This window comes from Vulpes lagopus, chromosome 1, assembly GCF_018345385.1.
Source record: "Vulpes lagopus strain Blue_001 chromosome 1, ASM1834538v1, whole genome shotgun sequence".
Classification (NCBI taxonomy): Eukaryota; Metazoa; Chordata; class Mammalia; order Carnivora; family Canidae; genus Vulpes; species Vulpes lagopus.
The window spans coordinates 173,613,871-173,627,895 of record NC_054824.1 but is presented as its reverse complement, the minus strand read 5'-3'; the positions used below and the strand labels follow the sequence as shown (position 1 = coordinate 173,627,895).

Sequence of the window (14,025 nt, the reverse complement as noted above, 5' to 3'; positions counted from 1 at the left end):
CAATAAGGCCTCTAAAAGGATGATAATAGGAATTTTTGAAAAACTATGTTCTAATACTTTTGATAACCTAGATGAAACAGAAAAATTCCTTGAAAGACACAAACTACTGAAATTGAATAAAGTAAAAATGGAACACTTTAAAAACCTTTTTTAAAATTCCTGATTAGACACCAGCATAGAGAAAACTCCAGGCCCAAGCATTTAGGAATAAATGACACCAATTCTATGTAAACTTTTCCTGAAAGAGATGAGGAGGAAATGCTTCTTAACTAATTTTACGAGGACAGTTTGAACCTGTTACCAAAGCCAAGCCAGGTTTAATCATACTTAAATGATATGACAAGTTAGGGGCACCTGGCTGGCTCGGGTGATGCTCTTGATCTTGAGGTTATAATATAGTTCAGGTCCCACACAGGGTGTAGAAATTACTTAAAAATAAAATCTTAAAAAAATGATATAACAAGATGGAAAACTATGAACCAATATCTCTCCTAGACATAGATGCAAAAATCTTTGAGAAATATTAGCAATATTCATCATCAATATATAAAAAGGACAATATACTACAACCAAGTGGCACATGTAACAGAAAAACAAGGTTGCTTTAACATTTGAAAACCAAACAATGCAATCCCCATGATACCTGAATAACAGAGAATTACCAAAGGATCATCTCAATAAGTGCAGCAAAAGAATTTGATAAAATCTAACACCTAACCATGATAAAAACAGTCCACAAACTGAAACAGAAAGAAACTTTGTCAGTCTGATAGAGAGCATCTATAAAAATGTATGGCTGTCATACTTAATAGTAAAAGACTGAATGTTTTTCCCTGAGGAAAGAAAGACAGAAAAGATGTCCACTTTCATATCCATTCGACATCATACTTGATGTCCTAACCAGTGGAATAAGGAAGGGAAGAAAAATAAATAGAAAGCATATAGTTTGGAAATGAAGAAGCAAAACCATGTTGAATTACAGAAAGTACATGTAGAAAATAGTAATGTACAAAAAAGCTACTAGAACTATTAAGTTATGAGTGAACTTGTACCCCACTCTCCAATTTATATGTTGAAATCCTAATTCCTAGTATCTCAGGATGTGACTTTATTTGGAGACACGGTTTTTACAGAGTTAAAATGGGGTCATCAGGTTGGACCCTGTTAAAGCCTGAATGTTTATGTCCTTCCAAATTCATATGTTGACATCCTAACCCTTCAGTGTGATGGTATCAGGAGGTGAGGATTTGGGGAGCTAATTAGGTCATGAGGGTGGAAGCTTCATGAATGGTATTAGTGCCCCTATACAAAGAGACATAGAAAACTTCCTCTTTCTCTCTGTGCTCTGCTTTGTAAGGACATGGCAAGAAGAAGGCCATCTGGTGAGGAAGAGGGCTCTCACTAGAACCCAAACATGCTGGTACGTCTCATTCTAGATTGCCTAGGCTTCAGAATTGTGAGGAATGAATTTGTCATTTAAGCCACCCAGTCTATGGTAATTTATTACAGCAACTGAAGTAAGGCAGGTCCTAATCTGACTAAAGTCTTCACAGAAAGGGAGAATCTGGAGTTGCCACACATATAGGGAGAATGCCATGTGAGCATGAAGACAAGCCAAAGAGAAAGGCTTGGAACAGATCCTTCCCTTAGAGCCTTTAGAGGGAATTAATCCAGACAACACATTGATTTTGGACTTCTGGCCTTCAAGAAGTGTCTGTTGTTTAAGCTCTCCAGTTCATGATATTTTGTTCTAGCAGTCCTGGCCAACACAAGACACAAGACAGGTTAGCAAGTCTGCAAGATACAAGGTCATTTTATAAAAATAGATTGATTTCTTTATACAAGCAACATAATACTAGAAGCTAAGCATTTAAAAAATCCAGTTACAACAGCATACAGAAGAGGAAATACTTATGGATGAATATAACAAATTCATATGTACCCTGAAAATTATAAAATACTGCTAAGAGAAGTGTCATTTAGAAAAGCCAAATCATTGAAGAGATACACAATGCTTATGAACCAGAACATCTTTAAATTCTTCAAATTAATCTATAGGTTCAATGTAATCCCAGTCAAAATTTCAGGAGGATTTTGGAAAAATTAATATTCTTATCCAAAATGTTTATAGAAAATAAAGTCCCTAGAATAGACAATATAAAAAGATACTACCTAGAGGATGTACAGTATTTAATTTCATGACTTATTATAAAGCTACAATCATTAAAACACTATGATACAGTGGTAAAGATAGACATATAGATCAGTAGAACAAAGAGGCAGAAATATATCCATGTTTGTATGTTCAATTAATTTTCAACAAAAGTACTAAGGTAATAATAGAAAAGGACAACAAATGGTGTTAGAGCAACTGGATCTTTATATGGAAAAATGTACACCTCAACCCTTATTTCATGCTATCCAAAAAATAAATTCAAAACAGATCATAGACTTAAGTGTAAAAGCTCAAATTATAAAATTTTTAGAAGATATGTGAACATTTCTTAGATAAGATTCAAAAAACCATGACCTATGAAAGAGAAAATTAAAATTAATTTTAAAATAAAAAGATGTCTGCTTTTTTGAGGAATCATTAAGAAGCTGAAAAGAGAGCACATTTGAGAAAATGTTTGCAAAACAGGTATCTGACAGAAGCTTTGTGTCCAGAATATATGAGAAATCATAGGAAGAAGACCAACAACTCAATAAAAATGTAGGCAAAATATTCACAGGCAGAAAGGAGAGATGGTAGATGAATAGTCCAGAGAGAGTAGACAGGATCAATGAGGCAGTGGCTTTAAAAAGAGAAGTGAGGGAATTGAAAGTGACTCTCAGAAGACATCTACGTTTGGTTAGGTGGGATTCACCTCCTTCAGCCCCTAAACATACAGGTAGGGGAAGGAAATCATGATTGAAGTCATAGAATAGTCTCCATCACATGATTCCCCTGTTCAAGAAATCAATATATGTCTTTACTGATTATTATAGATAAATGTACTACAAGGCTTGGCTATATAGTGATCACTCAATAGATAACTATTAAGAAATGAATAAATGGGAGTGCCCGGGTGGCTTAGTTGGTTAAGTGGCTGCCTTGGGCTCAGGTCATGATCCCAGGGTCCTGGGACTGAGGCCTATGTCAGGCTCCCCGCTCAGCCTGCTTCTTTCTCCCTTTCCCTCTGCCTGCTGCTTCCCCTGCTCGTGCTCTCCCACCCCCAAATAAATAAATAAATAAATAAATCTATCTTAAAAAAAGAGAAATGAATGAATGAATGAATGAATGAATGAATGAATAGCAAATGCAATTCTTGAAAGTCCTGTTACAGGTCTTTCTAGTTCTGTTTTCCTTAGGCAGCTAATAGTTGAATAATTACCCCTGGGAAGCAATGGAGTTGTGATTAGTCTTGGAGTCAGAATTTGGTTGAAATCCCAGAACAACCAGATGCTAAACTGATCATGGCAATGCCCAGTAAAAGTTCTACTGACCTACTGGCTCCCTCCCCTTTTTGGGGGGGAATTCAAAGATACTGGGGGAACGAAGCCTTTCTCCGGATGGTAGTTTTAAGTCTCAAGGCGGTCTTATTTTTTTATGTGCAAAGTTACTAGGGAGTCACTAGAGCTACAAAAGTGAATTAAAACAGATTTTACGCCACAGGAGTTTTCGAGACTCATAGGAGAGACAGACAGACATAAATATAATGTATACACTTTTCTAGGAAAGCTGTAGAAAATACTTATTTCTAAGGAGTGAGTGAGAATAGGGAGGTTTTATGAAGAAAGTAGCATTTGGATTGGGTCTTGAAGGATGAGCAGAAAAAAAGTAAGGGACCGTCTAGAATGCGGTAACCTAAGGAAAGGTATACAGAGGGAGGACAAGAGCATCAGAGACATATTAACAGATACAGTAAGTTAACAATTCATTGTTTTGCTCCTGTCTTTAGAAGCTTATTTTTAATTGAATAGGGAAAGAGAACAGGTACATAAATACACACAAAAAAACAGTGGGCTTCATAGAAAGGAGAGATTACATCCAGTTTTGGCGATTCTTCCCGCCGCGATGTCATCCCCCCCTTTTTTAAAATATAAATTTATTTTTTAAAAAAAATTTTTTTAATTTATTTATGATAGTAATACAGAGAGAGAGAGAGGCAGAGACACAGGCAGAGGGAGAAGCAGGCTCCATGCACCGGGAGCCCGACGTGGGGATTCGATCCCGGGCCTCCAGGATCGCGCCCTGGGCCAAAGGCAGGCGCCAAACCGCTGCGCCACCCAGGGATCCCCTAAATTTATTTTTATTGGTTTTCAATTTGCCAACATATAACACCCAGTGCTCATCCCATAAAGTGCCCCCCTCAGTGCCGGTCACCCCGTCACCCCAACGTCCCGCCCACCTCCCCTTCCACCACCCCTAGTTCGTTTCTCAGAGTTCGGAGTCTCTCATGTTCTGTCTCCCTCTCTGATATTTCCCACTCATTTTCTCTCCTTTCCCCTTTATTCCCTTTCACTGTTATTTATATTCTCCAAATGAATGAGACCACATAATTGGTCCGATTGACTTGTTTCACTCGGCCTAACACCCTTGAATGCAGCTAACAAGTGTTCAGGATCCTTCTTTAGAATATGGTCAATAAGAGTGAGATCCTCTGTGTCCTAGATTCAATTTCAAATTAGGGAGCTACTATGTGCCTCGGTTAACTCCCAGATACAACGGAAACGCCTTCCTCAAGAGTCGTTAAGAATGACACGGGCTGATGAGTGCGGGGCGTACCCAGTACCTCGCATCTACGCCCTGGGTGCTGGGTCTTAGTAAGGGGATACCTGGAGGGCCCGGCCGGCAGCACAGCGCGGCGGGCGGAGGGCGACGGACCCCGCGGCCCTAACCCGCGGGCCGGGCCGGCTGCGCCGCGGCAGGAGCTGGTGCGCGGGGCCTGCAGCCGCGGGAGAAGCACGTGGTCCCCGCCCTCCCACAACAACAACAACAAAAAACCCCGTAACTCTCCGCCTGCCCCACCCGGTGAGGGCTTGATTTTTAAATCGATCCGAAAGAGCCAATCAGAGCCGGCAGCGTGAGGGCGCGGGAGCCGATTGGTCCACAGCCACTCGCGGCGACCAATAGGCTTGGAGGGTGAGTTTGGCCCGTCCCGGAAGCGGGCGAATCCGAAACCGCTGCCGACCGCGGGCAGTTTGAATTGGATTCTGGGCCGAAGCCCGCGGAGGCTGCGCCGGCGCCCGACCCCGCAGGGCTCGGCTTTCCCTCCCGGCTAGGCAGGTGAGGGTCCCGCGTGGGCCGTGGCTTCGCGGCGGGCGTGGGGTGGGGTGGGGCGGGGCGGCCGGCTTTCTGCCGCGGGTCCTCGGCGGGGACGCCCGTGGGATGGCGCTCCCGGGCCGGGTGGCTGCAGCGGCCCGCCCCCGGCCACCCGATGGGGCTGGGAGACCCCCCCGGGGGCGGTTCTTAGGGCTGTCGGCGGCCCCCCTGCTCCTGGGGGAGCTGCGCTGGCACCGGCGTCCGCAGACCCCGCTCGGGCACGAGCTCGCGCTTTGGAGCCTCAGTTTCCCCCCTTTATAAGACACGTGAATTGGAGATGAGCAGGTATTTTTCTGGCGGCCGTCTAGGGCCAGGGCCAGCGGCTCCGTTTCGACCTTTGAACATGGGTCCCTCGTTGCATGGAGGGGATGCAAGCTTGGGGTTTGATGTGTGCTGCGCGTCGGTGTGCCCCTTGTCAGCTGCGAGAGCATTTCTCCCGCCTTCCACATTTATTTGGGCACCCTTGGGGGCCGGGCTCTGCCGTGTTATGAAGACCCAGAAGTAAATAAACACATGATCTGCGTCTACTCCTTGAGCCAGGTCTAGAGGAGCAGGCAAGTTTTCACTCTTAACGCTCAGCGTGGCGCTCCAGCCGGGGACTCGGGGGGCTTGGTGGAGGTGGGGGATCTTTTTTTTTTTTTAATTTTTTTTTTATTGGAGTTCAGTTTGCCAACATATAGCATAACACCCAGTGCTCATCCCGCCAAGTACCCCCCCCCCAGTGCCCATCACCCAGTCACCCCCACCCCCCGCCCATCTCCCCTTCCACTACTCCTCGTTCATTTCCCAGAGTTAGGAGTCTCTCATGTTTTGTAAAGGGAAAGAAGAGAAAATGAGTGAAAATATCGGTGAGGGTGACAAAGCATGAGAGGTGGGGAATCTTTTTAAAAGTACATGAGAGACTCCTAACTCTGGGAAACGGGACAAGGGTGATGGAAAGGGAGGTGGGTGGGGGGATGGGGTGACTGGGGATGGGCCCTGAGGGGGGCACTTGATGACCACTGGGTGATATGCTATATGTTGGCAAATCGAACTCCAATAAAAAAGATACATACAAACAACAACAACAAAAACGGAAAACGTGCAGGTAGGTGGTCCTCCAGTGCTGGGGGTGGGTGATTCAGGCCTAAGGAGTTCTCTCTTCATATTTAGGACAAAAAGAACTTTTTCTGCAAAATCCTCCTAGCAGGAACCTTGACATTCAGGGCTTTTCTTCAGCTCCCCACCCTCCCTTACATCTGTTGCTCCTTACACCTCCATCTGGAAATTTACATTTTTTCTGTGTGTTTTGCCTCAGTGGCTCCATGCAAACTGTTGATGCCTGAACCTTTCAAAGTATGCTCTAATCAAAGTGCCCTTGGGTCTGGTGATTGTTTTAACCACTTCCTTACAGTTGTATCTTAGACTTTGAAATGGAAAAGCATTCAACTTGCCAGTTTTCCTTCTGTTTATTTTCCTCATCTATATCATCTTTCTAAATTGCTCCTTGTAATGTTTTGTTGGTGATTGCGTCTCTGATGTAATGATTTCAGTGGCTGGAAGAACTGTTTAGGACTGTTAATCCTTGTGTGCCACTGGTACTGTACGCCCACCCCTAAGTGAGCAAGCTAGATTGGAACAGAAAGAGAAGCCTGTTGGGACAGTGTAAATTGTCCTTTGTTGGTGGAGAGGCAGATTTCTTTCAGCAGTTTTTGGGCAAATGGACTTTGAGATGCTGTGTTCAAAGATCTGAGATCTGGAAAAAGAAGATTAAACTGTCAGAGAAACCATGGCTTTCCAAAGCTTAATAATCTGAACTGTGTTTTCCAAGAACTTTGCGCTCTCTCTCTTTTTTTTTTTTTTTTTAAGATTTTATTTATTTATTAGAGAGAGAGGTGGAGACACAGGCAGAGGGAGAAGCAGGCTCCATGCAGGGAGCCCGACGTGGGACTCGATCCTGGGTCTCCAGCATCACACCCTGAGCTGAAGGTGGCACTAAGCCGCTGAGCCACCTGGGCTGCCCTGCTCTCTCTTTTAATCTTGTTTATCCTTAGTACTTTTATCAACTGCTAATTAGTTGCTCTGATAAAAAGTTTAATTTGATACAGCCAATTGAAACAAGACACTAAAATGTTTATGGACTTCATTTAGTAAAAAAGCAGATTCTCACCTTGCCCAAATACTGGAAAATGAATGCTTTCCTTTCATTTAAGTTCCAGAGGGTAATGAATACAGAATAATTTCCATACTTTTCTCCCAGATGATTTAAATTTCCTCAGATATGCCTGAGAATGAGGTAGGCCACTTCCCTCTAGGTACCATAGGCTGAAATACACAAATGAAGTGTTTTCCAGGACTAATATTACAACTAATAAGTACAGAATGCTTATCAGGAAATATAGTACTGTTCTAAGGCTTTGGGAAGTCACCACTACTATTTTCCCCAATTTACAAATGAGGAAACTGAGGCACAGAGCAGTTAAATAACATGCCCAAGGTCACACGTCTTGTAGGTGAGTGAGCTGGGATTTGAATCACTGAGGCTATATGCTAGTTGCCTGACCAGGTCTATCTGGAGCATGGCTTTACTGCATTTTGCAATGATTTTAGCACTAGTCTGGCGTTCGATCTTTGTTCATCCATGCATTAATTCAACACATGAGAACTGCTTGAAAGGAGAGAGGGAGTACCTGTGCCATGACAGACTATGACCAGGAGTTACAGCCAGGTTAGGGATCTCACCAGGGAGGCTTCCCAGAGAAAGAGGGACAGAGTGGCAATGATGTGAAGATGAAAAGAAGAGCATTTGCAAAATGACTTATGTTGAGTTTTGTTTGTTTATAGGATCTGCTTTTCACCTGAAACCTCAGAGCAAAGTGCTCATGTTTTGTATAATGAAAACAAAATGAGTGTAGAAAGCAAGTAGCCAAGAAGTCAAACCTGAGAAATAGGAAAAACTGAGAGCCAGGGAAGCCACTCATCTTGTGTACCTCACAACCAGAGCTATTGGTAGTCACCTTTCAGGGGCTGGAGAAGCAAGACGGTGTGCTTCCTTATCTTTCAAAATGTGAGGCTTTGAAACTCCTTGGAGACTCCTTTGTCTCTTCAAAGTTTAGGTCTCTTTTTACCATAGTAAGACTGACAATCTGCTTATTCCTTCCAGTTGATTTATAAATGTGTGAATAGTAAAGAAGGAGAGCAAGATGAGCTGGGCTTTGGAAGAATGGAAAGAGGGCCTGCCTACGAGAGCTCTTCAGAAAATTCAGGAGCTGGAAGGCCAGCTGGACAAACTGAAGAAAGAAAGGCAACAAAGGCAGTTCCAGCTGGAAACTCTGGAGGCTGCCCTGCAGAAGCAGAAACAGAAGGTATCGCTGAAACGCTGCCATTTAAAACTGTTAATTCAGTATTTGGATGAATTGATCTTGGTCTGAAATTGTGAGAAAAATGATTATGCTATCTTCAGGTGGTTATCTGCTCCTTTGCCCCTCATTTCTGCTTACCTGCTAATATTGAAGGCTGCTGAGTTCCATTTTACTTATTTATTTATTTATGTATTTATGTATTTATTTATTTTTATTTTTTTATTTTTTGTTTTTAAAGTTTTTAATTAATTTATTTGACAGAGAGATAGAGCCAGGGAGCAGAAGCAGGAGGAATGGCAGAGGGAGAAGGAGAAGCAGGCTTTCTGCTGAGCCCAATGTGAGACTCGATTCCAGGACCCTGGGATCATGACCTGAGCTGAAGGCAGACACTTAACTGACTGAGCCACCCAGGCGCCCCTCCTGACTTCTATTTTAATTCTGTTTGGGACCACACATTGGAAATTACTTTTATATTCTGTACCAACATGGCCAGAATTCTCTGACTTGGAGCCAGTATTAGGGCGCTTTGCAGTCCAAATGGATATTGCTCTCTGAGGGTGGGCTTTTCACCTTGGTATTCCCAGACTTCTTCTATTCTGGGCTAGGAAATGAAAAACTAAAACAGTGCTTCTTCCTTCCTTCTTCATTAGCCAACAAGGTAGTGGTACAGTCACTGCTTTTAACATGGCTTTGCTAGTTGGAGAATTTTACGATAATTGGCTTCAACGGCCAGACTTTCTTTAAGATTTTATTTATTTGAGAGAGGAGGGAGAAAGAGCATGAGTGGGGGAGGAATAGAGGGACAAGCAAACTCCCTGCTGAGCAGGGAGCCCGACCTGGGGCTCTGTCCTAGGACCCTGAGATCATGACCTGAGCCAAAGTCAGATGCTTACCGACTGAGTCATCTAGGTGTCCCAGTAGCGAGACTTTAAAATGAATTGCTAAGGAAGATTTAGAGGGTTTATTTTTGACTTTGTTGTACTTGAAAGGACATTAAAGCCTCCTTTTCCAGGAAGGGTATGTATAGCCCTGACCAAAGACCATGTAATCCATGACTTCGTAGAACTTTTCTATCTACCAGCTTCAGAGTGAGATCATGTAAAATTGCTGTGTGCCTGGGGGCACCTGGATGATGCAGTCGGTTAAGCATCTGACTCTTGGGTTTGGCTCAGGTTATGAGATCGAGCCCAGGTCAGGTTCCAAGCTCACCATGGAGTCCACTTGGACTTTCTCTCCCTCTCCCTCTGCCCTTCCACCCTGTGCTCCTGCTCTCTCTCTCTCTCTCTTGCTCTCTCTTGCTCTCTCTCTCTCTCAAATTAAAAAAAAAAATTCTGTGTTCATGAAGCATTGACATGTGGATCACAGCAACCACATCTCAGTAATTAGTCATCAGTGTTAACACTCAGATTTACAATTTGTGGTAAATTCATGAAGTAAGAGACCTCCTTCTTTCTGCATGATCTCCATTAGGTTGAGAATGAGAAAACGGAGGGTGCAAACCTAAAAAGGGAGAACCAAAGCTTGATGGAAATATGTGAGAATCTGGAGAAGACCAAGCAGAAAATGTCCCATGAACTTCAAGTCAAGGAGTCACAGGTGAATTTCCAAGAAGGGCAACTGAACTCCAGCAAAAAACAAATAGAAAAACTGGAACAGGAACTGAAAAGGTAATTTTTTTTTTGAATGGTATTCCTATGAATGTCCTTTATATGTGTGTATTGGATGCTTTTGTCTTTTCCTTTAATGATGTAATTAAACGTTGCAGTCATTTTCCCAGTGAAAGAGACAGTGAGTTGAGGAAAATTAATTCTTCTGTGCTTCAGTCTTATCATTGCATGGCTCAGTACTTCATCAGTTCATTAAATGGCTTACTCATATATTCATTCAAGATGTATTCATTAAGCTGCTTCGTGGGGCAGATGTTGTATTTGTTACTGGATGATGTAATGGTAAATAATACCAAATCTCTCAACAGTGGTTACTAGAAGACGGAGGTGAGCTGAGCATGGCTAATACTGATGGCTTAGGTTTCCTTCCATTGGAAGAGAACTAGGGAATTTCAAAAGTACCTAGGAGCACTGAGGGCCCAGTTGAGGTTGGAGACCAGGAATTTATACTGGGACCCATCTACAGAGTTGTATGTTTTTTTTTTTTCCCCTCCCATTTTTTCCTTTTAGCATCTGGAATATAAATGGTGATCATGTGAACAGGAGGATTGACTAAGGTTGTTTTTGGCCAGGGTAATGGGATGGAAGACAGTGGCATAATTGAGGATGCTGGGGAAAGAGTGGTTAAAACTGTGTGCTGTGGAGTCTAAGCTGGGGAAGGAAGGAAGCATATTTAAGAAGAGGTTCCTACTGAGATCCACATCTTCAGCAATACATAACCAATTTGCCAGTTTAAGCAATAAAAAACGGTGTTTATGACTTCTTTTCCATTAAAAAAAAAATCCCCAAACAACTTGAGACATTAGTCAAAATAAATCTAGTGGGAGCAAAATTGCTAGCTTATAGATGGTGTCTTCTTGTTCTAATAGTGGAGTTTGGTCAAAATAATGAGGAGTAAATACAGGCGGAAAGCAAAGTGGACTATAGCAGATTGCCCATGTGGATTCTACTAATCTATACCCAGAAATTAAAAAAAATTTTTTTTGAAATAACTTTAAATTAACAGAGAGAGTTGTTAACATTTTATATAATGAAAGTGCAATGACCAAACCAGAAATAAACACTGATTCAATACTATGAACTAAACTATGGACCTTATTAGAATTTCACCAGTTTTTCTGGTCATGTGCTTTCTCCATTCCAGGATCTGATCCAGGATTCCACAGTACATTTGGTTATTTTCTTAGTCTCTTTCTAAGCTGTGACAGTTTCTTGTTTCTTGTGTCCTTGAAATTGTTGAAGAGTACTAGTCACTCTTGTGTAGAATAGTCCTCAATTTCAGTTCGTCTGCTGTTTTTTTTTTAAATGATCAGGGTTTTTCAAAGTCGCACAGTTCACATTTTGGACTAGATGGTTGTTTGTCGTAGAAGGCCGTCCTGTCGTTGTAGGATACTTACCCAACATTTTTGGCCTCTACCCACTACGTGCCAGTAGCACCTACCCCAGTTGCAAGTTTTGATAGTCAAAAATGTCGCTAGGCATTGCCAAATGTTTTTTGGGGAGTGTAGAATCATCGTGGATTGAACCACTGAGACAGATTGAGGTTATAAATTTTGGGTGAGAATACACAGTAGTAGTGCTGTGCCTTTCTCAGTGTCTCCTATCATAGGGTACATGACCTAATATGACTTTTACCTTGATGGCCTGGTTAAGGTGTTGTCTGGGTTTCTCCATTGTGAAGTTACTATTTTTCCCTTTGTAATTAATAAGTATCTTGAAACCAAGAAATTTTTTTTTCTTAACATAACTCTAGTAATCTTTTTTTTTTTTTTTTTTTTTTTAAGATTTTATTTATTCATGAGAGACAGAGAAAGAGAGGCAGAGACACAGGCAGAGGGAGAAGCAGGCTCCCTTCAGGGAGCCGGGTGTGGGACTCTATCCTGGAACCCCGGGATCACACCCTGAGCCAAAGGCAGATGCTCAACCTCTGAGCCACCCAGGCGTCCCTAGCTCAAATAATCTTAATTCAACCTATCAAACATATTTTTCAAAGTTAAGACACTTTAAAAGTACTCTTACTTATCTTCCTGTGAAGATAATTTAGGTACACAGAAATCTTTTCCTAATTTTGTTTCCTATCCATGGAGGAAAGTGGCTATCTATAAGTTGCATGTTAGAATGAAAAATAACTTCTATCTCGAGTTTTTTTTGTTGTCTTGTTTATTTTATGCCATACCAGACTCCATGAGAACAGGGACTTGTCTGTCTTATTGGTATACCCGTGCAACTGCCAGTTGTAGGCCTTCACATATTTGTCGAATGAATAAATGAAAGATAGGCAGTTGTTTTTGGAAAACAGAAGCTAGGGAAGTGGAAACTTACTTTCAGAATGCCAGAATAGTTTTCTTTGAAAGCACATTTTGGCTGCTGGTTATAGAAATACTGGTTTTGTTTTTATTTTTAAAGATGTTATTTATTTATTTGAGACAGAGAGAGAGGGGGCACAAGTTGAGAGAAGGGCAAAAGGGGAGGGAGAAAGAAAGAATCCCAAGCCGACTCCCTACTGAGTATGGAGCCCCGTGCAGGCATGGGTCCCGTGACCCTGGGATCATGACCTGAGCGGAAACCAAGACTCGGTTACTTAACCGGCTGAGCCATGTAGGCACCCCAGAGATACTGGTTTTAATAATTTAAACAAATGTTTGTATTTTTAACATTTTAGGCAAACATACTTTTGTATACATATCTGTATTTTATTGCAAAGTGACATTTGATAGTAACACTTGCAGATATAAAGTGCTGAGTTGTGTGTGATACTTAGCAACTTGGAAAGTGTTAGCATCATTATTATCGGTTGTTATAGTTGGGATTAGGATAGTACACTTAGTTTAAAAGTATTCTTATTACCTATGATGTAGATATAGATATTTATAAATGGTATAAACCTCAGACCTTAAAAACTATTAAGAGTACAGTTTTCTAGAATATAAAAACTATAAACTACAGAAACTATTGAGTATATTCAAATTCACACCAGTAACCTTCAAGTACAGGGCAGAAACTTATCTTCACCATCAGTGGGCTCTGATTAGGTTTCTGGAAGGTCTCCAACAAATTAGGTTGAACTATTTGAAATGTTGGTCAAAAACGGTTGAGTATTGACAATCTCAGAGTTAAGCCTAGTAGAGAACAGCTTAAATTAGTGCTTTTTTTGGTGGCACTTTGTGTTTTTCTTCATAGGAAATAGGAGAAGTAAAGATTTATAGAAAAAATAGGGTATAGTTTAAAACGAATAAACTTTTTTTCTAATGAAAGAATAGGCAGAGGGGGATGACATGTGGATTTGAGAGGCAAAAGAAACACTGATTTTATAAGGTTCTTTAAAATTCATCTCTAGAGTCACTAAACTTACTACACCTTTGCTAGACTGTAGACCTGACCTATTCATCATGGTAGCTACTGGCTACATATACCTATTAATTGCTTGAAATGTGGCTATTACAAATTGAAATGTGCTGTAAGTATGCAATGCATACCAAATTCTGAAGGTTCTATACAAAAAATAACTATTTCAATAATTTTAGTATTGACTATAAGTTGAAATGATAGTATTTTGAAAATATCGAGTTAAAAAATATTAAGATTAAATTCAGTTGTTTCTTGTTACTCTTTACATATTAGTAGAACCTTTTTATTGGACAGTACTGGACAATTATGTCCAGTTATGGACACTACCATAAACTTGAATGTGATGTTTTGATTTGCAGAGCAG

The 14,025-nt window shown here is 41.4% G+C and overlaps 1 protein-coding gene across 6 annotated transcripts in view; it reads left to right on the top strand.

Moving 5' to 3' along the window:
• The window catches only part of CENPF (centromere protein F), an 84,342-nt gene that overhangs the window by 16,879 nt on the left and 53,438 nt on the right, over window positions 1–14,025 (top strand). For 5 of the 6 annotated variants that reach the window (XM_041722889.1, XM_041722897.1, XM_041722855.1 and 2 more), the window contains 2 exons: window positions 8,448–8,649; window positions 10,117–10,313. In XM_041722889.1, coding sequence (XP_041578823.1) covers window positions 8,488–8,649; window positions 10,117–10,313 — 359 coding nt within the window. In that variant the 5' untranslated portion in view covers window positions 8,448–8,487. Of the gene's footprint in view, window positions 1–5,164; window positions 5,270–8,447; window positions 8,650–10,116; window positions 10,314–14,025 lie in introns of those variants that run through there. The other variant, XM_041722863.1, reaches the window with a different exon arrangement.